The sequence below is a fragment of the Caloenas nicobarica genome, chromosome Z (genome assembly GCF_036013445.1).
Source record: "Caloenas nicobarica isolate bCalNic1 chromosome Z, bCalNic1.hap1, whole genome shotgun sequence".
Lineage (NCBI taxonomy): Eukaryota > Metazoa > Chordata > Aves > Columbiformes > Columbidae > Caloenas > Caloenas nicobarica.
In genome coordinates this window covers 102,302,369-102,327,708 of record NC_088284.1, presented here as the reverse complement: position 1 = coordinate 102,327,708, position 25,340 = coordinate 102,302,369, and the positions used below count along the sequence as shown (strand labels likewise).

The window sequence follows — 25,340 nt, the reverse complement described above, 5'->3', positions numbered from 1 at the left end:
ATTGCATTTATAAATAATGTTTCATTTGATGATCACAGCATTTTACAGATATTAATTAGTTAAGACTAATAATAACAACCTGGGAAGATAGGATGGTGCTTCTGTTTTTATTTTGCAGCAGAAAAGCAGGGTTCACAGAAGTTGTGATTTGCCACAAGGTTACAAAATTTATCAGTGTCAGAATCGGGGCTGAAAGATGGGATTGAACGCTGCTCCTTTAATAGTGCCCAGTGACAAACCAGCCTCAAGTCTGTGTCACGAATTTGAAAAAACATTTTTCCTGCCATAGTATCTTGATTAATCAACTCTTGCTTGGCAGCCCATGTGGTAGCAGTGTCTCAGAGCCCCGGTATCCTGTTTTGTGAACCTTTTAAAGGTCGTCTTCTCTGTTTTGCACAGCTGTCATATCCTGTCACAGTTATTTCATGACTAAGTAGAAAGTATATTTTGCATCTTGTTTAAATGTGCCAAATAAAATGGAGAAATGTGAAATACAGGTGGAGGAAAAAGTAAAGGTTGAACCTCGTAGGCAGTACTGAAGAGAATCTTCCAGATGTGATTAATCCGTGTCTTTAGATGATTTATGTTGCAGTTAGCTGTGCATCCAGGCAGAGAAAAATAATAGAACAGAGCCTGGAAGTTTTGGAAAATAAACAGGAGATAAAAGTATTCAGAAACACATAAACTGTTCTTCATCACAACAATAATTTTAAACAATTCAGTCCTGGTAATTGAAGCTATTCTGAGAAAAGAAAGCAAATTCAGAAGACTCGAGACCTAAAGAAGCAGCAGGAATTTCCAGAAGTTTAAAAAGACCACCTTCCCCAAATATTTCTGAATACTTTCTAGGTAAATTTAGAGTAAATTATGCATTTTGATGAAATTTATCTCAACCTATATATAGGACAAGGGGAAGAGTCAAATAAGAATCATATAATCTGTGAGTTTCTGAATAACCGAAAAATATGCAGTTAGAGGATAAATAGAAGTCAGAGTACAGTGCTTTCAATTTTTAAGGCATATCTCTGTGAAATAGATACTAAATTCAGACATCCATTCTGCCTGATTTCAGAAACGCTTAGAAACATTATGTTGAATGCTACTGTGTGTCTGCTGGGCCAGCTACAGCAAATAAGTAACGAAGAGTTTTGGTGTATGTGAAATACTGTGAATTTTCTCTTTTGTCCTTGCATCTGCAAAGTCATTTACTGCTTATTTTCCTGTAATTTTGTTACATTTATGAACCCCCATATTATTTAGAATTACTCATATCTGCTTCTCCCCCCCCACCCCGTTTTGATTTGGAAAGCTTTTAGGAAAAAAAAAAAGGTCTGGACAGTGTGCAAAGAATATCCTAGTTTACCAAGTAGTTCATGAATAATGGCTTTTTTTCCTTCTAGTAACATCCTCTTCATTAAATTATTTTTCTAAATATATATTTATATTTCTAATTAATGCAGATAAAAAATTAAAACCAGTATTTTTACTTTGGATAGAAATAATAGACTGGTATGCTTAGTTTTCTGCATTTAGATACATTCTTTACATACGGTCTCGTCTGTGAGTAGCGTAAGGGTCGCTCCATACAATTTGCCTTGTGACAGCTACAGTTTAAAACATCTAATATAATCCCATTTCAATTGCATGTCTTTTCTTTATCCGATATATTTAATGTACTCTCCAGAAAGCCAGTTTGCTTTATCTGAAACATTAGTACTATTTTTAAATTTATATGGAAAAAAAAAGAGACTGTCCTAGCAGCAACGGGATGGCTAAACTAAGAATTAATGAGAATTAACAAAGAATCACCTGACAGAGCACAAAAAGCTTGCTTTTGGATGCTGAGTGCAGGCAGAAATCTGTAGGCAGAAATTTCAATGTACGGTTGGTTTTCACCCTCCTCCTCTTGGACCCCAGAACAATGTGAGTCAAACTGCGCCGCTTCTCTTGTCTAGACAGAGTTTTACCCAGGTTTATTCAAGGAGCTTTTCCTTAGGCCTCCTGATACTTACAGCAATGATACTCTTGAGCCTGCAGCCATAGAGAAACTGTAATAAAAAGAATGAGATGCCAGGTATGGCCCTGGGAATTTCCCACACTTTAAACCATACAGGCAGAGAGGTGTAAACCCTCGAGAAAACACGGAGGCTTCTGCAAATGAATCCTACAGGCTTTGTGCCACTGTGCTTAAAACGCTTTACCACTGGGAGTAACACTGGAACTGGTATTTTCACCCAGACTGGAAGCCACCATTTAAAGTGTCATAGTACATCCTTTTTCTTTGTAGCGCCTCAAGCTGTTTATATTTTATTGAATTTAATAGTTTGTTTTCATGCTGCTGCAGATTTGCCAAACAGTTCATTTTAAACGTATTTTTAAAAAGTTCCTGAGGTTGGGGAAGGGTTGAAGAAGCTGGATTCTTCATGGCTTCAAAGATGTAAAGTTATTTTTTGACTGTAAGTAAATTTACTGGGTGTTTGTGCTAAAATTATCCACAGTGAAACAGCTAATAATAGTAACATCCGAGAGATAAAAAGTGCAGTTCACACAGCTTAGTTTTATCACCTCTACCTGTTTGTGGACCTGGGAGGATATAACAGTGTATTAGATAATATTCTCTTCATATTGTTGTTAGAAGTCATAAAGGAGGAATACTTCACTGTGATCATGCTGATTTTGTAGCAAAGAGGAAGAATCACAGAGCACTTAAATACCAAGGTTAGGAACTGAGTTGACTGGAATAAAAACCAGACTGTAACAGAGAGACATCTGTAATTACAAGATGTGCCTTTCACATGTTTCCCTTCTCCCTGCTTCTGGATAGCTTTAGGAGAGTATTTTAAAGGTAATTTAGGAATGTGCCCAAGTCCTGCTTTTTTGGACTAGAAGTTTTGCAGCACTTCGTACAATGCTGGACCACTCACCATGGGACTCGCATTTACATCTTTACATTGTTTTACAGATATGACTAAACCTATTTTTTCATTAATTAGCTTGTTAGCTTTTGTGGCAGGGACCAACTCATTGCTATGTCTCTGTACAGTGCTTAGTCCAATGGGATCATTGCTTATTATTCATATCAGTGCCAGCTTAAATCTTCTCAGCAGTGTAGGCAAAATTGAATTTTGTTGCCCCAGGGAGAGCTGGCAGGATCGGTAAGGTTTTTCAAGCGGACATGATGTAGGGGACATGGTGGACTTTCAGTGTTGGGAGTGTCAATATGTTTGAAATGGTTGCGATTATCGTCCAACAAAAACAAAAAAATATCTAGGATTTAATGAGCTGCGGGGCTAAGCATTAGCACACTCACTACCTAGAAGGGTCTTTGCTGGCCAATCTCTGCAAAAGCCTCTGTGGCCTGTTGGAGCTCCCACATGGTGTTGCTGAGTTGCCATCTTCCACCTGCCCCAACATGGGCATGCATGCACCCACCACCGACAACCAAGCAGCTCCTGGGTCTCAGCTCACCTAGGGACCAGAGTACTCCTGACTAAATCCTCTGTTTTCCTTTGTTTGTTTTACTTCGTTATACCTTTCCATGTTAGTGCCCGTGGCTCTTTAATTTTATCTTTCTACAGGCTTTCTTATAGCACCGTCTCATGATTGCGGCAATTTCCTGAGAAATTGGATGGCAATAGGTGCTGGGGCTGCTGCTGACAGTGATTATGGTATGGATGTTACCTGAGCTTGGCTGATCTCTAGTGTGGGCTGCATCACAGCATCACAGAATCGTAGAAATGAGAACTGTGTTCTGTGGGCCAGAGAATCCTGGAGCGAAATGAAGGTGGAGGAGAAACAGGGAATGCAGACGCTACAACGGGAGCCGGTGTTGTGTTGTGCAGATTTACAGGAGGGCCCAGCAAGTGTGGTGTCTCATCCTACTTGCTTAAGACCGTGCCATGCTCCTCAATACTGTTGTAATGGCAAGCACAGACTCCGAGATGAAAGCCAAAGCAGAAACAGCATGGATCATAAATACAATTCTAGTGAAGCTTCCAAAACCAAAACTCTTTCAACTTTTTTTTTGTTGCTAAGAATTATGGAAGTATGACAAATGATAAGGTGACTGCAGCAAAATGCATTATCCATAGTCATTCAGATGGGTCTGTTCGCTGTAAAAGAAAATAGTGTTGTCTTTCCAGGTTCAACCTAGCTAAATAATGGATGGGAAACATTTATTGCCAAAAATATTCTGGCTCCTTTCTTCAGCTGAGGAAAAAATAATTAAAAGCTTCGTTGAAAAGGTATATTCTTCTCCATGGCTACTGATATTTCAAAACAACAATAAAAAATATTTTTGATACTTTTTCATCTTTATATAGTTAGTTGATTACTTTCAAGAAGAAAGGGAAGTGTCTTAGAAATATCTGGTAATATAAGAGGTAGAATGTTACCAAATGTTTTGAACTTTGAGAACATGTTATCATTTCAGCTGATAATGCCAGTATTAACTTACAGAGGCATCAGTCTGGCTGCAGACCAACAGAAAATAATATTTTTCACTTATTACGCTTTTCATAATATTCTGCATAATATAGCAAAATAATCATTACTTATAGGCATGTAACAGGAGTCCTAATCATTTTTTTTGCAGTATTACTGATATCTCAGTTGTTCAGCCTTTGAAACATGAAAATGGTCAGGCATGTCCATGGGATATTTATCTTTATATCCTGTAGTAGAAAGGATCTTAAAAAATCTTTCATCTATAACATTTTTTTGTTGTAGATCAAGTGAATATTGCCCAATTTTAATGTTATCATTCTTTGAGAAAGGAAATGGGCACGATTCAGAGTTGCTTAAAATATTACTTAAAATATTACATTGTCACAATGCGTCAAAACTTTCTGTTTCTAGTGCTAAAATCTGATTGATCATTGCTGAACTTCTGCATTCTGCTTCAATTAAAGCATAGCTTACAACAACATATTTGCAACAAGTTCTCTCAAAAATGTAACTAATCTGAAAACAAATCCTGATAGAATGAAAAAGAAGGAAAAGGGTTGTACTCAGTAACAAATAGTTGACTTTAGAAAATAAAATTTGCATGGCCTGTAAAGTTCCATGCATACTTTTGGAGTGTTCAACTAGGAAACTCTCAATTTTGAAATCCTTTTTTCTCTGTTTCTTAATATCTGTGGAATTTATATCTGTTTTTGTCTCAGAATACATAAAGAGAAAGAACAGCTCATTTAGTAACGCATGTAAAGAGCTTTATGGATTTATTAAAAGAAAAGATAGATTAGAAAGTTCGTAAAATGATCATGAATCTGATTCAAGCTCAGAGTAACTAAATTGAATACCCGGTAGTAGCAGAAGTGCATATCTTAGAGAAAAACATGACATGCTAAGTAAAATGCTGTTTACTTGAATTATTAAATGTTAACATTTTCCTCATGTGTCTCCCCCAAGTTGCTACCCAACAGGACAGTCTCTGACCTCTCTCACAAGTTCTGTGTACCTGTATACTAATATGTTAGCTGTCATTATTTTAGTTGTCACTCTTTTTTTTTTTTTAATGAACATGAGTCAACAAGTCCTAAGCAATGTACTTGTGCAAAATGGTAACAAAGAATAACTGAAGCATGGTAGAGTGGTATAGAAAAACAAAGCTTCCAAGATGTTGTTTGACTTTGACGTGCTAATAGTTATTTAACATAGAAAAGGTTTTATTTCTGGTATGAAAAATAATTTGAACATGGGTGGAGAATAACAGAGAAAAGATGATTTTTTTTCTTAAAGGCACCCACTGTCATCTTGCACATTTAAACTACAGTAAATTGCAAATGTTTCCTGCTTCATAAAGGGAACTTGTGAGGAAGAAGCATTAATTTCTGCTGACTATAAGGGTACATATATTACATATAAGATAATCAAGAAAAACTCCTGATTTATGTGAGCCTTTTGTCTGACTGGTGCATATTGATGGGTTAAAAGGAAACTATGCTGTACATGAGATTTTGGGGAAATAGGAGTTAATTTGTCTTTCTTTGGGTTTCATATAGTTTCTGTGGAAGACTGTTTATACAGTTATTTGTTCATAAATGTCTTGTGGAATGGTAAAGATTTTGCTTTTGTTTTTTGGACATAACTTGTAATCTCAGTCTTGGTGCAGATTTTATTTATCAGTATTCAATTGATTACATGCATGAAAGAGAATATGCATTTTCTTTTTCTCTCTCCTTCCCTCTTATTTTTTTTTATACAATATAGGCAGATATCCATACATAAGATCTGATTTCAGACATGCATTTTTAAGAAAACACAATTACAAATAAAATTCTGCATTCCTATAGGTTGGAAGATAATAGTATTAGAACCATATTAAATAATACAAAGGGTTTATGCAACATTTGTTTATACACGTTTGGGTCTTACTATTGGTATGAGAGAAATAAATGAATGCATTGAAAGCAAATAAATATTTAACTGAATACAGTTCAGACTTTTCTGGTGAGTAGGTGATTGTGGGCCAGTGGGATTTAAACTCTTATCTCTGCTCTGTGACTTTGGATGTTGCCTTCTAGTTGGCAGCAAATGAGAAATTTCAGAGTAAAGAGCTACAACCAGGCAAATATTGTAGACAAACCCAGTTGCTGCTGCAGTTCTTCTGTGTAAAAGCTTCAGAGATATGATTAAAGTGGAAACCTTAATGGAGATAAAACAAATAGGCCTAAGCTAAGTCTAAAAGGTAAAGCAGAAGAGGTTTATTTATTTGTAGGTAATGAGATTACTGTTTAAATTGCATTTCATCTCATTATGTGACTGTTAACGTCTGTTACCTCTTTTTCTGACATTAAGTTACCATATACTGCAGATTCCAGCTAATGACTTTTTGAGGGAGACATTTAAGACATTTCCTAGGAGAGGTTATATTCCTTTTTCTACTGCAGAAAAAGATTGAAATTTTTGTGAACATACCAGTGAGTTAATTTATCTGATTAAAGATTAATTATGATAATACAGTCCCAATGATTAACTACCTTCAATGTAAAATTTGGCTTCATATATTACAGACCTCTAGATTAAATAGCTTGATAGTTTTTGACCTGGTATTGACCTGATGTTTTGAAAGTAGATTTTTTTGACCAAGGTGGGGGCAATTCTATTTAAGGCCAAGTGCTGCAACCTTAATTCATGCTGAGTTGCAATTTTTTCAGCCAAATTTTTCTATAAAGTGAATATTGCTGTTGGTGTACAAAAGTATTATTCACCGTTAAAGTGGTCAAATCTCTGTGTGCAAATGTTGTGTTGAAGAGCATGTTTTGCTCACAGATGAAAGGTGCCGTGTTTTTTCAAATCTAAGAGAAGTAATCTTTTATACATTGAAGTTCATGAAGATTAAACTGACCTTTTGGTATTTTTTGTGGGAGTGAACCATGCAGCTTGAACACTTATTAATCCCTTCGTAAGTGATATGACAGAATTCTGTTACAACAGGTCAAAGCATGAAAGTAAATTAATGTTTATACCAGCTGAAACCATTCCTAGTTTCCTGGTGAGTACTTCAGTACAGCAGGCAGCTTGCTTTTCGTATAAATAAAAATACACATCAAATGATGGGACCTTCAAAATATTCTGACAAATCCAGTGGTTATAGCAGAATGTCATGCAAAGGCGCTGAGCTGAATTTTGACATTGTAGCCCAGATTTTGTTTCTCTGAAAAGCAGGAGTTTCTCTTTTTCTGTAGTTTATTTCTTTTCCTTTGGATTTACACATAGATAATCATTCCATAATAAAATGATTATCCATTAGTAAAGCTGAGGGAAACAAGAGAATGCTGAGACAAAAGGCAAATTGGATAATAACCCCAGCAAAATCTGTATTAATTGGCTAGTGAGTTAAACACTTTCTATTTAAAAGAAACAGAACAGAACTATTTGACATAAGAAGTACATTTAAAGGAAAAAAGGTCAAGAAGGAAATCTCTATGTTAATATGACCCCATTTAAATTCATCGACTTTCATCTTTTGTAAATTTTAAACCACAGAAAGTTGCAAATATTTCCTGCTTCAGAATAGGGACTTGTGAATGGAAAAACATTGATTTCTGTCTCACGTGTATCTAAGGTGATCAAGAAAATCTCCTGGTAAATGTAAGCCTTTTGTCTGGCTGGGGTATATTAATGGATCAGAGGAAAAAAGTTTATGCTCAATTTAAGATTTTTGTAAAGTGGAGTTGTTTTGCGTTTGTTTGAATTTAATGTTAATGGAAATGATGGTGGCATCTGATAACGATTGCCTCAGGGATACTGAATCTTTATTTTTCAGGATTGACCATACTGTCTAAGATGGAATAGACTTTCATTTAGCTGGGTATGTGTGGCCCTGTGTAGTGAGCTGAGCAGATATGATGTCTAATTGAAAACAACAGCTATGCGGCTGAGAGTAATGGAGATTAATTAATGTAGTGATATTGGTAGAGTATTGTTAGTGATAAATTTTGCAGTTATTTTGAATACAATAGGAAAATGAGAGGCTGCATTATAATTGGCATGATGTTGAAGGATGTTCCAGTTTATTTTCTCTCACTATTGCTTTTTTCCTCCCTATTTTTTTTTCCCAGGCCAGATGTTTCTTCTGTAGTTGGTTTCAGTAAATGGTTTAAGTACTTGACGTCACATTCTGTCAATGTGTAAATAGGTTTGTTGCTGCTTTCAGTCGTTTTCCCCCTATATATATACCAGAGCTGCAACTGGCTGGCCAAACAGGATTTGTTCAAGTAAGGATTTCAAACTGGAACAATAATACAGCTTAAGCACCTTCCCCAACAAAATCCCATTTAATATCCTTAAATTATTTTCCTATGTCAGTTTTGATTATGTTAGAAGTACTATACAGTTCGAAACGCTGGTGCAGTAATAATATGCTGTGTTCATAAAGTGTTAGAAATTTTCTGTAATTAGTTCAATTTGTAATTTAAAATATTAAGAGAGAAGAACAGTGGGTTTTTTTGTGAGCAAATTGCATGTAAAGGATGACTGCGGCAATATTAGTAAAAGGCAGGAAGCTATATCATTGCTAATCAATCTAGAGAGCTCTGTCTCTTACAGATGTCAATAAAAAGTTAAGTGCTAAAATAATTGTAGTGTAGGCTTTCTCATAATTACTGTTGTTCATTTGCTATGTTGTGCAAAAAAAAGAAAAGAGGAATTTGCTTTGCAGTCAGCAGCCGCAAATCTCTAAGGAGAAGGAAAGAAGATAGCAGAAGGCTGATAGTCATCCATCATTCCTGACAATTTCACAGCCTAGAATAACTTGACAGAGACCCAGAACAAAATGTTGTTGAGAATTGAATGCTGCTAAGCTGAGTGAATTGACTTTCTGATGTCAAAGCAGGACCTGCTTGAAGTGCCTGACGATTTTCCTTTTCTGATTTCAGAAATACGGATGTTTAAACTGCTGTGAGCAGATCTGGAAGCTGGGGAACTCTTTCAAAACTTTCTTGCTAGATCTTTTTAAGGACCTTATAAGCTGATTCTGGTCAGGAAGTGTGTGGGTCTGAATCACACCGACTGTTAAAGAGGATTTGGTCTTTGCATCCTCTTGCTTCAGATGGTCAGCAGCAGGTGTAAGGAATCAGAATTATTCCTAATGTGTCTTGAAACGAGAAATTTTTCAAGACCTAGCTCATGTCATCTCATTTTGTCTTTGGGGCTGTACTAGCCACTGTTTTACTAGCCTGGAAAAGGTGGGCTCAGTCTGTCTCTGTGCAGAATGTGGGCATGAATTGACTATATTTGAATCCCCATGTTTTACTTTTTATTTTTAAATTAAAACATGCTTGCATTGTGTTTAGAATAGGTGCAAAATCTATTCATTGTAACATTAGAATGATGTAAGTTGTTACACAGTTTTCATTTAAGTACCGTTGGTATACAAAGGAGATAATTTTCCAGCTACTTATTTAGGAAAAAACCACGATATTGGAAGTGTTCCCAAATTATTATAATTAGACATTTATTTACCAATAAATATTGCCAGTTTTATCTACTATTCAAGACTAACCTTCTAAATTGCTTACAACCATTAAAATGCATGAAGAACACAAACTGCAGGGTTTAAATGGAAAGAGCTCTTGTTTTGTAAAAGACATTATATCTTAGAAGTGTAAGAGAAATGGAATGTAAATAGGATGTGTGGGCTAAGCCTGCCATCACTGATCAATAATGCAAAAGGTTTAGCAGGTTTATTTGTAAACCTAACAGCACAGATTTAGTCAGAATGGGGCCTTGTACTGTACACGCAGGTATTTAAAGGTTAGGCACAAAGAATCTCATTAGTCTGGCAAACCCTCTGCTGTTGTTCCCCAATCTCTTTGAATTGTTTCCAAATGTATCCTCACATTTCTGTCTGCTTTTTGCCTTTTTTTTTTCTTTATTTTAATTAGTGGATGTGTTCTGAGCACAATACTTTGTTTAACTCTACTAGAAATTGGCATAAGGAACAGACATTTTCAAAGTGCTTTGATTCCCAGTAATGATATTATAGCCGGTATAGAAAGGTTACAGGATCAAGCCTACTAGTCTACAACATTTTATCTCAGTTTCCAGTTTGCTTTAAAAAGGAATGTATGATGCCTAATAGACGGAGGCATAGATCTAGTATTTTATGGCATCCACTGCAACCTTAAAGCAGCACTGAGAGACATCAAACTGAAAACTGGCAAGCCAGTTTTATTATATATTGGTGCTAAAAAACAAACAAACAAACAAAACAAAAAAACCCCCAAAACAAAACCAAACCAAACCAAACCAAAAACAAAAAACCCCCCCCAAACCACCAAAAAGCAACACCTTTTGTATAGTGTGGTCCCTCCCCTCTCCCTCCTCGTTACCTTCTCTTCCCCACATTGCAAGAAATAAAAAAACGCTTAAGCTTCGCTAAGAGTTAAAGAATAACAACTTAGTAGAGAAAAAATCGAGACATACGCCCATTTCAGATTTAGGACAATGGTATTCTGCATTCGTCTAGAGGTCTTACCTAATTAATATGGTCTATCCAAGAAGAGATTTCTAGGGGCAAAATAATTGTCATTGTCACATACTCATCAAAAGTTGTTTCTTTTAAATATCGAATATTTCTCCTCTCATTTATTCTGTTCTTTTTCAATAAAACAGATACGAGAGCTTCACTGGAGAGTTTTCCATGAAGCTCTTCTATCCTATTTACTGACAGCTATGCTGTAACTAGGCAGTTATATACATTTCTGTGATGTAGAAACATGCAGGAATCTTTTTTTTAAATTTTAAATTTTTTTTTTAGAGGGAGTAAATGTTTAAAAGAATGGATATATTTGAATTTTTATATAGATGTCGAAAAAGAATATTTGAGGTTTTAATAATTCATTATTTTCATGTACTTTTTAGTTTTAGGTTGTAAAGCAGAAGTTTTTTTGCAGATTGGAGAGTTTCTACAAATGCTTTTCAAGTGATCTGAAGTTGTCATCGGTCTGACAAAGATATTTTGTTTGAGATATTCATCATTTTGTGACGTTTGTGTTTTGTTTACACTGCTTCAGTAATTCACTTCTGGGACTAAAAGTTGCTTTTGAGGTTTAGGCACACTGCAGGATGCCAAAAAAGCATCAGATTCTTCTGTATTTGAAAGCTTTTGGGCCATCAAGAGATCAAAAGCTGCCAGAATCAAACCTGAGATCTGCCATTATAAATAAAGCACTGACAATTCTTATTGTGAGAGGTCGTCCCAGGGGTGAAAGAAGCAAAGAGAACTGAATTGCCCTGGCTTTTTCAGAAGAAAAATCTGTATATTCAATGGTGTATTTCTTTAGGAAACGTATGTATATATAATGCAGTCAAATCTGCCATAACACATTCTGGTGCAGAAATAACCGTTTTAGCTCACTTAAAAATCTATCAAGATTAAAATAAATCTTAAAACCCAGTTGTGGTCAGCAAAACCAAATTCTTGGAATAAGAGCTGCCCTGGTTTTGAACTGTAATTTACTCTGCTAATCTTGTATTTATATACAGAAATCTATGAAATGCAAAGATTTTTTTAAAAATATTGAAACAGATCTTTTAAATTTACTAGACCATTTCTCAGGTTTACATTTCACACAGATATAAATTATCATCAATTTTTACCAATTCCACAGGTCTTCTCAGCAAAAGTAAGTAACCACAGTAATTCAGCATAGTTACCAGTGGTTATGTTTGTAATAAGACATTCTTCCTTTTCCCAGCTGCATTTCAGCAGAATTTTTTAAACAATAAAGATGCTGTTAATGTGATTAAAACCCTGAAGCTATTTACAGAAGACTGCATATATGTTTATATCTGAATGTCTTTCAATTTTTCTGCTTGTTTGCTGTTGATAAGGACATAATGCAAATCTACTATAGTTATCACATTAAAATTTAGCAATAAGATCATCCAAGCAAAGGTCTAGAACAATGTTATTTCAAAACGATCTATAAGAATTGTTCAATAAAGAAAATGTTCCTTATATGTATAATTCAGCTTTATCTTTATTGATTTGTTCATATTTTTAATAGGTTTTAGAATTGTCATTGTTCTCGTAAAATATTGTGTAATCTGGTTTATGGTTAAGGTAATAGAGTTACAAACTTGGACAAAATTTTAATCTATCCTGCAATTTTTTTTTATTTTTTCCTATAGACATGATTTTTTCAGTCAATTACTTGAGGAAGAAAAGTCTTAAAGCATGAGCTGTGAGGAAAAAATGTGAGAAAAGAAATTGTTCTTTCTAAAAGAGGGTACCTGACTGCCATAGGTTTTTGGAGATGGGCATTTTTCATCAGGGAAAAATCGTCCTGGTCGTATTTTTATGTCAGTGTTTCATAAAAGTTGCCATGGTATAGACAAATAAGCTTACAATACTATTAAAGTGCCTTCATACATAAAGAAAGCACAAGTGCTGCTTGATGTGACTGGATTATTTATCTACAGATATTGATCTGAGTTTGTGGTGTGGACAGATTCTACATGTTGTGCTGTATTTGTCACCTGAGGAAAGAAAGTGCTGATTTTGGGGAGTCTTTGGTGGCAAAGTTTGTAGTCAGTGCTGTCACAGAGGGGGAATGACTCAGCTTTCCCACTCTGGGCATCTCGCAGCTGGGCTGAGAGCAAACTATTTAGATTGCTTTGATTTATTATAAAGAAATCCCTAATGATCCAGAACTGGGGCAGAGCTAAGCCACGTATTTTACCCTCTTGAGACATTCTGTTTTCTTCTCTTGCAGCTGACACCCCAAATTTGAATCACCGTTTGATTTCTCATAGTCACATTTACAGCTTAAGTCTTAATTCTCGGCATATCTAAAATTCTTTCTGAATTCAGTGTCAAGTTTGTAAGGAGCTCAGGAGAGCATTCTCCCATGCAATGGGTAATTGTGTTTTGTTGACAGACCACTGGCTCAGTTTTCTGGGAAACTCCTTGTTATTTTTGAAGCTCATAGTGGCATTTTTTATTTATTGGAAGTCTTCTACTCATGTCACTGCATACACTTCTTTTTGTTCTTATTTTCCTGCTTCCATTGTGATAAGTGGGCTCCTCTTCACCCCCATGATTGGTCACCAAAGTAGTTTTTTGCAGACTTTTGACTTTGTGATACATAGTTGTAGGCTGGCTGTCGGAGCAATGTTCATGATGTGAAAACTATAGATTTAAGCAAAATCAAAGGATGACTTGTCATATGCATTGCAGTTAAAAAAAAATGTAAACTACATTGGTGTTTTGGAAAGTTATGCTTGGAGTCTAAATGATACTCTGGAAAACTAAAGATGATCAGCTGTGATTACTTCATAAGGGAACTGAGAAAAGTTTTGTATCTTTGGTTGAAATTTTTTTGCTAATAATTTGTATCTTCTGCTGTTACAATTTCAAAAATGTAGGAAATCTGAAACGAATTGTATTTACATATGGTTTCCAAAAAACCTCTTGAGTCTTTTCCAACAGGAAAAAATTGAACAACATAAAGTGTAAAAGATCTGTTGCAGAATTATGGTTAATATTGTGACGTATTAAAATACTGTGTTATGAAGCAATGTTATCAATTTTCACATTTCCGCAGAAGAGTTTTCAGCAACTTTGAGTATTCCATCAAACTGGCATATGAAAGAGTGCAGAATTTACCTGTTAAAATGCACAGAACATTCACGGTAGCCTCATAGCTGTACTCCGCTGTTATTGTTACTTTGCAGAAGAATAAGCAACCATTTAGAGATTATGTTTTCTCTACCAAGAGGGCACTTTGAAGCAAATTTCTAGACTGGCGTCTGGAAGTGAACTGAAGTAAAATCAAATCTATAAGATATTGAAAGGGGCTTTGGTCATATATTATACAATTTCTTTAGAGAAGATGTTCAGTGCTCTACCATATTTATCTCTTTTTGGAGACTCATTTTTGGTGGAAAATTACCAGAATTTGTTCTGAGACTTGCTCAGTATCTGAGCAATGTTTCTTATAACTTAATAATATAATAGTTTCAGCAAAGTACCATATATTCAGTACTTCAAAGCCAATAAAGATGAGCGATCCATTTTCAAATTCCTTTTATTCATACAGCATTTCAAATTGATTTACATAAACTAACAAAACAATATTACACTTAAAGTTGATCTGTAACAGTAATAAAAGTGTTCCTGCATCCCAAAGCTGCAGAAACGTCACTTCCAATCTACAGTGATCAGTTGCTAAGGATAAATTGTGCCTATGGGATTTTGGGAAATCCAGCATCTTTTTCCCATACTGCTAGACTGTGTTAAACCCTGAATCAGAAATCCTCCCTTATTCAGGAAGAAAGTGTGAATGTTTGCTTAACTTTAGGTCTCTAGGAATACTTAAAAGTGAGACTAAATATTTATATGTTTGAAACCTTTTATGAATACAAATGTTCTCTTATCCATGTTTAAAGCTCAGTCAGGACAAGATGGAAATTTTACCTATGGCATTTGAAAACAAAAGGACCTGACTGGCTGGACTGCAGTTAGTCTGCATTTCCCAGTAATGATGCATTATCTTTTTTTTTTTTTTTTTTTTTAAAATTTGTTTGTTTTGTTTGGTTTTGTTTTCTTTTTTTCCCCCTGAAGTTGGGATTAGTGCTAGGGAGGTAAGACACTTGTGTTACAAAAATGCAATACAGGGCACATTGCTTTAAGACACTTAACTTTCCTTTTGAAATCCTCCCAGTTATTTTGTTTAGCTGTTCTGTTCATGACACTGCCCAAATATGTTTATTCACACACTGATAATCACCTTTGCAAAGAGACAGATCATCATTGGAATCTTAGATTCAGCATTTCAGCTTCAGAATGGGACTTTCAAAGCTGTGAGGACAATTCATACATCCCTTTGCTATCATGGTTGGTTAAGGCAGTTCTGATATCTTATTCTAAATGTAGGTAGAGACAGGTAGAGAAAAATAGCAGGAACTAAATCAGATTTCCTACTTACTCCTGGGTTTTCTTTCGAAGCACAAAACTTTGAATAGTCTAGTAGTACATGAATTGGACACTTGGAGTAGAACTTAAGGTAGTGAAAACTGAAATACAAGAAATAGTGCTGAAGTACTGTAGAAATCATAAGCAGTTTTGTCAAATCAATACCACGAGCTACTGGTTGTCAACGTTAAGATTCCAGTGTACACTAACATATTGATTACATTTTCTTATAGAAATTGGTGAGTTGTGTGAATGTTGCAGTATTGCAAAAGGATTCAGCTACAAAGAGCAGGAAAAAAGTATTTCAACTCTGCAGCAAAAATAGAAGGGATTATTAATTTTGCAAAAGAAAACAAGAGGGTACATGCCACAACAATATCCCTTAGTTTCATCAAATTGATAACACATAGTTTGTATTTTTCCACAAAAACCTTTTCTGAGGTGTTTTTTTCATCAGCACTGCAGCTACTCTGGTAAGGATCCAATTCCACTTCTGTCGAAATATAAGGGAACTATACAATATGGAGAAACCTTTATCCCATTACTATTCAGAACCATGCATGGAAGAACATAGAAAGTTCAAAGGTTTCATTGTAATAGCAATCAAAATGCTTGAATTAAAAAGAAGAGAAAACCAAGGACCTCCATGAATAACATAGACACAAAGCCCATCTGTGCTCAGTTACTGGAGAAGTAAATAGCGAGGTTTTATACGTTTGCAAGGCTATGATCCTAGTAATGTAACCAAGGCCGCTGGCAGCAATAGCTAGTGGTTGTGCACATCAAAATGCCTTTGTTTTTGCAACCCATCAGAGAACACTGAGGCAAATATATTGATGCTGGTTTTGAGCTCTCCCATGTATCCTTTCTTTCTATGTGTTATCATCTGCTTCTCTTCCCCTACAGGTTTTTCCCACAAGCTCCAAACAAATAATAACTTTTAACTGTGAAATATGCCAGCTGCAAAAAATCCAAAGTAAACAATTGCTGGAAAAGCTTCATCCAAATCTCTGCCTTAACGGCGCTTTCTTTATCTTCCTTTTACTTCTCAGAAGGATCTACACTTGAAAAGGCTTTTTCATTCTCATCTTCCAGCCTGGGTATCAGATGGATTGCTGCCTTTGTGTTTGCATGCTATTTAAATTGCGATTATTACCTTCTGTGTTTTCAAGGGTTGAGCGAAATCCTGATCCGTACAAATATCACTGCCACTCTCTCATTGTTCGTGCCACTCTCACCTACTGTCTTGCAGCATTTCTGCGAGAGTGGCAGTTGTCAGCGCTCCACCCGTCTGCTTCAAGCTTGAGTAATGTACAGCACTATGGCTGTACATCACTTTGGTATCCAGTGTTGCACTTTATGGAGGGCTGAGAAAAGTAGACTTTACAGAGAAGAAAGAATGGTTGAGCAGAACACACCCGCATGAACTTAGCACTTGCCAATTTGTTCTTTTCAGTGGCACACCTTATGCCAGTGCTCATAAACATGGGCTTTCTTTTTTTTACAGTGGTTCCTTATAACCATGATGTGTTGACTTTTCCTGGCCCTCTTCCCTTTTTCCAGATTGATCTCGCGGTTTTGAGGCCTCCCGTGGGCCCTGCACCATGAAGAGGATTTGGGCCAGAAAACATTTAGTTGATAGCATTGTCTTTTTGAATGATCAAGAATGTGTAATTATTATTACAAGTTTAAATCCCACCAAATTTTGCAGCATTTCTTCTCACTGGCTAAATAATTCCTATTAGGAAAAAGAAAATGTAAGACTTTTCAGCTGCTTCCTCTTGAGGGATGTAAGATATCAGCAAATTTTGCTGACATGTTCCAGAACAGCCAGCTGTTACTATCCACCTGCAGCCATAATATTGATTGAAGAGAATACAGAACCGAAACATGGGTAGGTTCTGTAATTATGTAGAAAGAGTTTAATACATGACTCTACTTCAAATATCATCTGGCAATAGCTGTTAAATGGCATGGAATACTTTAGGAAATAATTTAACTGCTTGAGGAAGTCCCAGTGAAAGACCATGTACTGTTTCCTTATTTTATATTTCAACTGATTCCTGAAATAGTACCCCTCGATATGGAGAAAGTCAATGACAAGACCAAGAGTGTTCAGACATCCCATGAAAAATCAGATAAAAAGTTGCTCACATATTCCTGTAGCTCTGCAGTTTCCTAGCAATATAACTAGAAGTGGCTTTTTAGGCCAAAGACTGTGTATATATGAAAAGATAGAAAATAGAAGTACCTTTTTTCCCCAGAGCTGATTAAATAAAGACGCCTTTTTATTTTTTTTTTTATTTTTTACAAATATTTTGACCTTTTGCTACAAAGAATAGAAAAAGTTTGGCAAGAAGCTTTCAGCTTCAAACCTGTTCAATACCTCTGTAGTCTGGTTATGTGCCCTGTCAGGACCCTTACTATTTTCTTATTGATGAACCAACACAACACGACATAAGTCTTGTGACACATTTGCAAGTCTATTGGAGATTTTGACCCGAGGGAGCAAGGAGCGTGAGTCGGTCTAATTGCATCAGTGCTGCCTTTCTAAATGGAGATTTTTGAGTTTTCAGTTGAAAGTTTCAGATTATTGATGTTCAGATAAAAAGTGAAAACTTGAACAGAAAGTTGACATCTGTTGGCAGGGGAAGGTGTTCAATAACAAATTTGCCATTTTCCCAAGAAAGGTTGAATGGGAAAACTTGGAGTGACTCTTGCCCTTGCCATGTTTAAATCATACAGATCATGCAGAGGAGCCAGATTAACGGTCAGTCCACAGCATGACACTAAACAGGAAACGCCGATTGCTCTGTAAATCCTTTTGAAAACTTTCTGCTAGAAGATGGCCTTCTGCACAGTAACCCTCTGCCCTACATCTAAGTGAGATTACGCTGATGTTGATGGTGAAATTTTAAATGGGAAACACTGCCTTACCCTGGTGTTATATCTCCTGTGGGGCTGTGTTTAAGACTATTAGTTTGGGTGCAAAGAAAGAACTGCCAGAAAGGACAGATGAGCAGGGCAGATGACGAAATAGGTAATTATTTATAAAAGTAGTTTTTGTCATTAAGATACAGTTACATTCCATTAACTGAAAAACACTACTACAGCTTATAGGTGCGGGGCTAGTATGAACACCAAGAATATCTCAAAACCACAGACAAATACCATGATAAATTCTAAGCTCATTTTATAGTTAGCACAACAGCGTATCAGAGGTCTTACTGCATTAAAATCCTTTGAGTGTTACTTTAATGATGCTCTTCATAACATCTCAGACTTTAGCATTTCTCTTTTTTAAGTAACTAAATGAAGAGCTCTACCAAGGGGAAAGAAAAATCCTATAATTCGCAATCTGTAGGCCATTTTCTGCATCACTTTCCTGAGACTTTGTTACTTTGTAAGGACTTGACAATTTCCAGTTAACAAGACACAGGTGCAACCGAGTAGTGAGTCTGGTAGAGCTCTGGATGGTCCCCAACATCCTCCCTCAGTACATATTTATTTTCTCCTCCTGAGCATCAGCAGGTTTTGAAAACTCCTTAGCTGAAGAGAAAAGGCTAAATGCTATCAATATTAAAAACCTTTTCATTTGAAAGGACATATGTTCCTACAAAGGGAAAAAAAAAGTGGGTTATTTTAAAATGTTAGCAGTAATGAATGATTTAAATTTTAAAAGGTCAGAAAAATGAGATTTGTAAGTTTTCGTTGGGGATTTAGCAAAGCACTGACTGTTATATTATTTGTTTTCTTCGGCATTGATAGCAGTTGCAGGTGAAACGTTTTTCCTCTCCATTCTGAAGTCCCTCCAGTGTAATTTATTTTTGTATCACATTGTATAAGGCGCTTTGTTAGGAAGGATCCCAGAGACCTTCTGACATAAATATCTAAATGCAGCACCTTTAGTGAGAAGGCAGCAATCCCACGTTGCCAGTTTCTCACATTCAGAAATGGTGACTCAAAATCTCACAAGTCGTGGGGTGGCTTTTTTTTTTTTAAAGGAATGCAATTCTAAAGTAGATCATCCATTTGAAGGAGTGAAAACTTCGATTTTATAAAAGAAATAGAAAGGATTTAAAAAGAGAAGCAAGAAAGGAAGGGAAGGATAGCCAAGATTCTTGCCAAAGGCAGGAACCCAGCTCACAAAAAGCTTCAGGAATTCACAGAACACTGTACTATCTAAAGAATCAGCAGGAGAGAAAATCAAGGCACTAAGCAGTGAAAGGCCCCGTACTATCCAGGACCTTTGGATCATTAATGCTCATTCAGAGCACGAGAGCTCAGACTTAATTTCAGATGAAAGGTCTTAGTATTACTACTTAGTGCCCAGTTCTCTTATTTTGGCTGGTTAAATGATGAAATTTTTCCTGCTTGATTTCAAACAATCGGTCCCCATGTACTTAGGCAGCTCCTGGTGAAGTTCGTATTGTACTTGTAGCATGCAGCACTGTCAACTGAATTAACATTATTATACTATTACTATTAAATATATTATAGAATTGTTAATATTTCACATGTGTATGTTATGTCAATATTAAGAAAGCCTGACACTTCCTACTGCAAGTCCTATTTTCAGTTAATAACTTCTCATACTTGTAATGATTTAACACAAAATCTTCTGTGCCAGGTGTCTGCCTCAGGCAGAATTTTGTGGTGTTTGGTGTTGCTTCTTTTTTTTTTTTTTTTTTTTTTTTAAGGTCAGCCAAAACGGCTCAGCTATTCCTGAGAATCAGCTGGGGAAAACCATGCAAAATAAACCTGGCAGTCTTTTTGAAGGGACCTAGCGTGTCCTTATCCTGGGAGAAAACACTTAACCTTTGGCAAATGTGTGACTTTTCTTATCTGCTTCAGTTGGTAGGTTCGGATAGAAAACCTGCCAGAACGTGGGTGAAAAATGAATGTGTAAGAGACCACAGTTCACTCTGTGCTCACACAGACCTCTTGGAATATGATGTCCAATGTGACCACCCACACTCAATGCCTTTAGCCCAAGTCCAAAACCACCCTGACGTGTGCTTGCCCCCCAAAAAACTAGCAGCTCCTTCCAGCCGCAGTCAGGAACCTGCAAACTTCTGGTAACAAGATAAATTGCGTGGCACATTTCAGCCACCTTCTCCCCTTGTGTTCAAGGTTCATCTTTATCTTGCTCATGCTAAAAACACTGGGCATCCCATAACATCTGATTATGTTTTTAATTCCTGAAATAAGTTTGCAAAGGACTCTTGGGAAAAGCAGATTTCCTCACTAAATTTTAAGGCTAAAGGTAGGACAAAGACTTTCCTCAGTTTTCTGTCCAAATTTAAGCAGCAAGATACCTCCAAAGGCACACTTTCTGCACACACAGTATGAAAAGTGGACATCTTCCTTCTTGTCTCAATGGTCAGAACATACCTGCCCTGTCTCGTGTTCTCCAGCATCTGTCTCAGATCTGTCCACACACAGAGCCCACAGCTGCTGCAGTTGTCTTCCCTCATGCTGTGAAGCCACAAAGCATCCTGATGCAGTCCCCCAGACAAGACAGTTTTACCTGGTGGTGTCCTGAGAGGTTTTCTGCCATTTACCTCTTCTACCTACCCAGAAGTTGCAGATCACTCTATCAGAATAATGCAGTAGATTGAAAATGTATCATGACCGAAGTGAAATCACACAATTATAATTTGAGGTACTGTATCAGTTTGAATATTGCTTCTTTCAGTGATATTCATACCCTGCAAAATGAATACAAGTATTGTTATTGTAAAGATTTCTGCCATTTTTCTCTGGATTGATGCTCTGGAGACCAGAGCAATTTCTAGGGATTTCATAAGTACTTTTCATCTTATTTTATTTCCTTGAGACTTCTTTAAAAAAAAAAAAAATACTAGTTTATTTTCATTTTTCAGTATCTGAATTATATTGCTTATTAAATGCCACCCATTGTTCATATCTATAATTCATAAAAACATACAGAGTAGTGACAATTTTCTTATGAAAGAGTGTTTTAATATGCATAGTGTATATCTAGTCCTGTCGCGCTTTACAGTGTGTAACTGGAGTGTTAAGGAATGTCAGTATAGACAAAAATTAGACTAAAAATTAGATTTGTTCAGCAAATGTTTGATTGCTGTATCACAACCTTTTTATTATAGCATTCAGTTCAGAAATGTTTGCATACCTTATTGAGCAAGCTGCATATTTTTCAGGCTAAGGTGTGTATACTGTAGTCATTACATTTTTGCACACTTCACTGACCGAGCTGCATGGACGACTTTAACTGTCACCAGGAATACTCGACTGAGTTCAGCTACTTATTTGAGTGCTTCGGTTTGTGTACTTTATTACTTCAGTGGTGTATGTTGATAAAGTTCTGTTCTGTGCTGTTAAATTTTTGGTTCTGCCAATCTGACTATATACCACGCTGAGGGAACTGCACGCATTGCTAAGTGCCTGCTCCACGGTGAACATGAGTGGTTGAAATGTTATAATCTGCAGCGTTTTGTTAAATGAGCTGCGTATTTTTGTTTTTATATACATTGCTTACCCAGTTGTGTACATTTGCCCAACTCATTATACAAAATAAGCTTGATTGGAATAAGAACATTCTCTACCAGCTGTCTGCTCTGAGTCAGTATGTAACAAAATTAGCAACTTTCTCTTTCCAACAGTGGCGTGATTGCATCCCAAGTTTAAGGCAATTGGTTTGGAGATCTTGTTTGTTTCCTTCACTCCATGCAAACATCAAGATTAACAAATCAATTTCTCGCAACTTAATTTGTTTTCACAAATATGAACAGACTTAAGTAATAGAGGAAAAACTCAGCATTCTAATACAGGAAAATGCTTCCATGTAGAGTGTGGAATGTATGCACTTATATATAAACCTAAATATAGTTATCTAATTTAGAGCCATACATTGTAAGCATAAGAAGATGGAAATTGACTAGAGACCTCCCAAGATGGATATTTGATTAGATAAGCATAATCCTAAACACTTAAAACTACAAATGTAACATTTTGTAAATTAAGTGCATGCTTTCATCAAGAGTTAGAAAAATAAGCTCATCTCATGACCATTAGAAAATCTCAAAGTACTGCAATAGACAAAATATATGAAAACTCATGTAAAGGGATATGTAGTTTGCTCATTAATGTTGGTGCAAAATGGAATTAACATCTTTAAGAAAGCGTTTTTTTCTCAACTTGCTAGTTTTTTGAGTCACTTCCAGGAAAAGCTGCAGGTTATTCTTGGATTTTGTATGACTGATTTGCATAGGTGACAGCTTATGCTTCCATTTACAAAATCATCAGCACTGGCCTCACCTCAGGAAAATCTTCCTAATTTTTCTTGAGTGCAGAGATACTTAATTAGGGCTATATAGTTTACCTTGATTCCTCCCAGCCCCACATATAAAAGTAAACATGCCTGGCTCCTGTTGTCACTGTCCCACTGCTGGTTGCTTTTACTGCAATGTTATAATTCACTGTTGTCTGAGCAGACTGCCTGGAAGATCCAGATTTGTTTTTGCAAAATTTTGTATATGAAAGCTTAATTGATCTTATTGCTTGAGTAAAAATTGTTTCATTTCATACAGTGGCCATTTAATTCTCAGCATCATATCAAAATTTATTTAATCTTCATATTTCAGTTTTTCTATGTACACTAGTGCTGGGTATCAAGAGTATGAGAAACCAGGTATACTGGATTTAACATCTGAAAAGCAAATGTACTGCAGGAGATGAGCTTGATCCAACCTCAGCTTTCTTAACAGAAACAGAAAAAGTGATTTTACATAAAATGACTTAGAGCAGACAGATGGTAAGGAAGAAGGTTGTGTCTCTGTTTTATCTTTTCTTCCTCCAGCATGAATTTACTTTCAATATCCATCCATTGCCAGTAAAGATCTAGATTTTGCTCTTCCTTTGAACTTTTAAATATCAACTAAAGTTTTCCCAAAGTTATTAATGTAAACTAAGATCAGAGTTGGACTCTTCTTCTTTGTCATATTCAAACCATTGATGGCTATGTGCACTTTCTACTGTGTAGGTATCCTGTACAGTTTTTGCAGAGGAAAATTCTTCCTCTTGCCAAGGGAACTGAAGAAAAATATCCCTTTGTTTGGGGAAAGAAATCAGAAATCTTTAGTTTTTTTTCTAGTGCCGTGTGAGGCCTCAGCAGGTTGAAAGAAGCAACTAAAAAGTTTTAAGAGATGAAGCAGTTGGAAGGTTTTCAAGAGGACTGCTACCCTGTCTTACAGCTTTCCACCAACCTCTCTGACACCAACTGCAGCGGCCCGGACTTGCTTCTTTGTTTTCAGATCTGAGTAGTCTGTTTCTTTGTATGGCTAGGACACCTACTGAAAAATCAGCACGCTAAATTCAAAAGATACATTCCATGAATATGACTGCTGTTTAAAGCAACATGCAGTATTAAAATACTAGGAGCAGACAGGGTATCCATTATCTGAGATCTATGGAGAATAGCAATAATTCATAAGATATGCATTTATTGCATATATTTTCTTTGTATATTTTATGCAGCTGGTATATGCAATACACATATGAACTCTTTTTATACCTGACCTCTTTTCTTTGACGTTTTTTTTTTTCCCAGAGAGTAATTTTCAATGTCGTCAACTTCAGCAAAACAAAGAGCCTCTATAGAGATGGAATGGCTCCAATGGTGAAATCCACAAGCAGACCAAAATGGTAAGTTATCCTTTCAAAGGCCTACTAAATGAGATAAAAGTGTTTTAATTGGTACTTTGTTGTAGCGAAGATCTCATGGATCCGGTGCACCTCTTGGTAAGAGTAGGAGAGAACTTCAATGCAAAAGCAGTGTTGTGTGGACCAGCTCTCTTCTGGAACAGACGGGCAGTATGAACCCTGCAGGTGTCTTCCAGCCTTGCTGTGATGGCATGCTGTTGTGCCTTGTTTTCATTAGCATGACTGAAGCGATGAAGTTCATTCAAGCAAACTGAACAATTCAGGGCTTGGGCCAAATTATTTTTCAGTGGCATCCTCACCATCCAACTATTAGCACAGTCCCTGGCCCAGTTTTGGCCCATGTCAGCTAGCAGCCTCCCAAACAAAGCCCGCAAACAGTATGGGAGATGGACTGAGCCTGGACTGGTTTTGAATGGCTGTTTGGGTTTGTTCTCCTTGTTTTGGGGTGATTGGAGTTTTCTCAAAGAATGTGAGCTCTGCCGTGGGAATTGACCTCGTGAACAAGCAGTGTCAGTGTGCTTTTTCTAAGACAGAAGAAGGCCAAGTAACCTGGTTGTAAGCTACATATGTACAACACATGGGAAACACAGGAATACCCTGATACGTTTTCTCAAAGCTAATGTAATGAAACGTCTACTATGAATAATAATATGTAAATCTAATGTGTCCTAATGCATGCAAGACTCCCAAGAATTATATCATCTGCTTTTAGCTAGAAGACTTGTTTGAATACGGATAGTGAGTTTAGACCGTAAGTGTACAGTAATGTATTCTTGTAATCCTTTACAGCTGCTACTTTTTGTTGGTTAGTTAATAATACGTGTGATCAATCTGCACGTTATCTGAGCCTTATAAATACGTCTTTCCTAAATACTTGACCTGTCACAAAATCTCCACCCGCAAGAAGTTAACTTTTGATGGGCATAAGGTCATTGTTGTTGTATGGCTTCCTCTTCATATGACCAACAGAATGGCTATTTGTTTTTTCATCTGGATGGTAAGGTCATATGGACAGAAGAGCTGTCTCACAATACAGTTAGTATATGGAGTCAATTCCAGCTCAATAGGAGCATGTAATAACATTGAAAATTAATTAAAAAAATCCATTGTGTTCAGTTGTTTTGTAGCAAAAGCTATGTTAATTTTGTTTACTATTTAAGTTCAGAAAAATCTTTTAGGGCATTTCAGGGCCATATTTATCACGCAT

General features: G+C 36.3%; 1 protein-coding gene across 1 annotated transcript in view; it reads left to right on the top strand.

Annotated features, from left to right (window-relative positions):
- The window catches only part of AGBL4 (AGBL carboxypeptidase 4), a 922,470-nt gene that overhangs the window by 201,493 nt on the left and 695,637 nt on the right, over positions 1 to 25,340 (top strand). Inside the window, exon 4 of the mRNA XM_065655883.1 lies at positions 24,021 to 24,115. Within this exon, the coding sequence (XP_065511955.1) occupies positions 24,021 to 24,115 (95 nt within the window). The remainder of the gene's footprint in view (positions 1 to 24,020; positions 24,116 to 25,340) is intronic.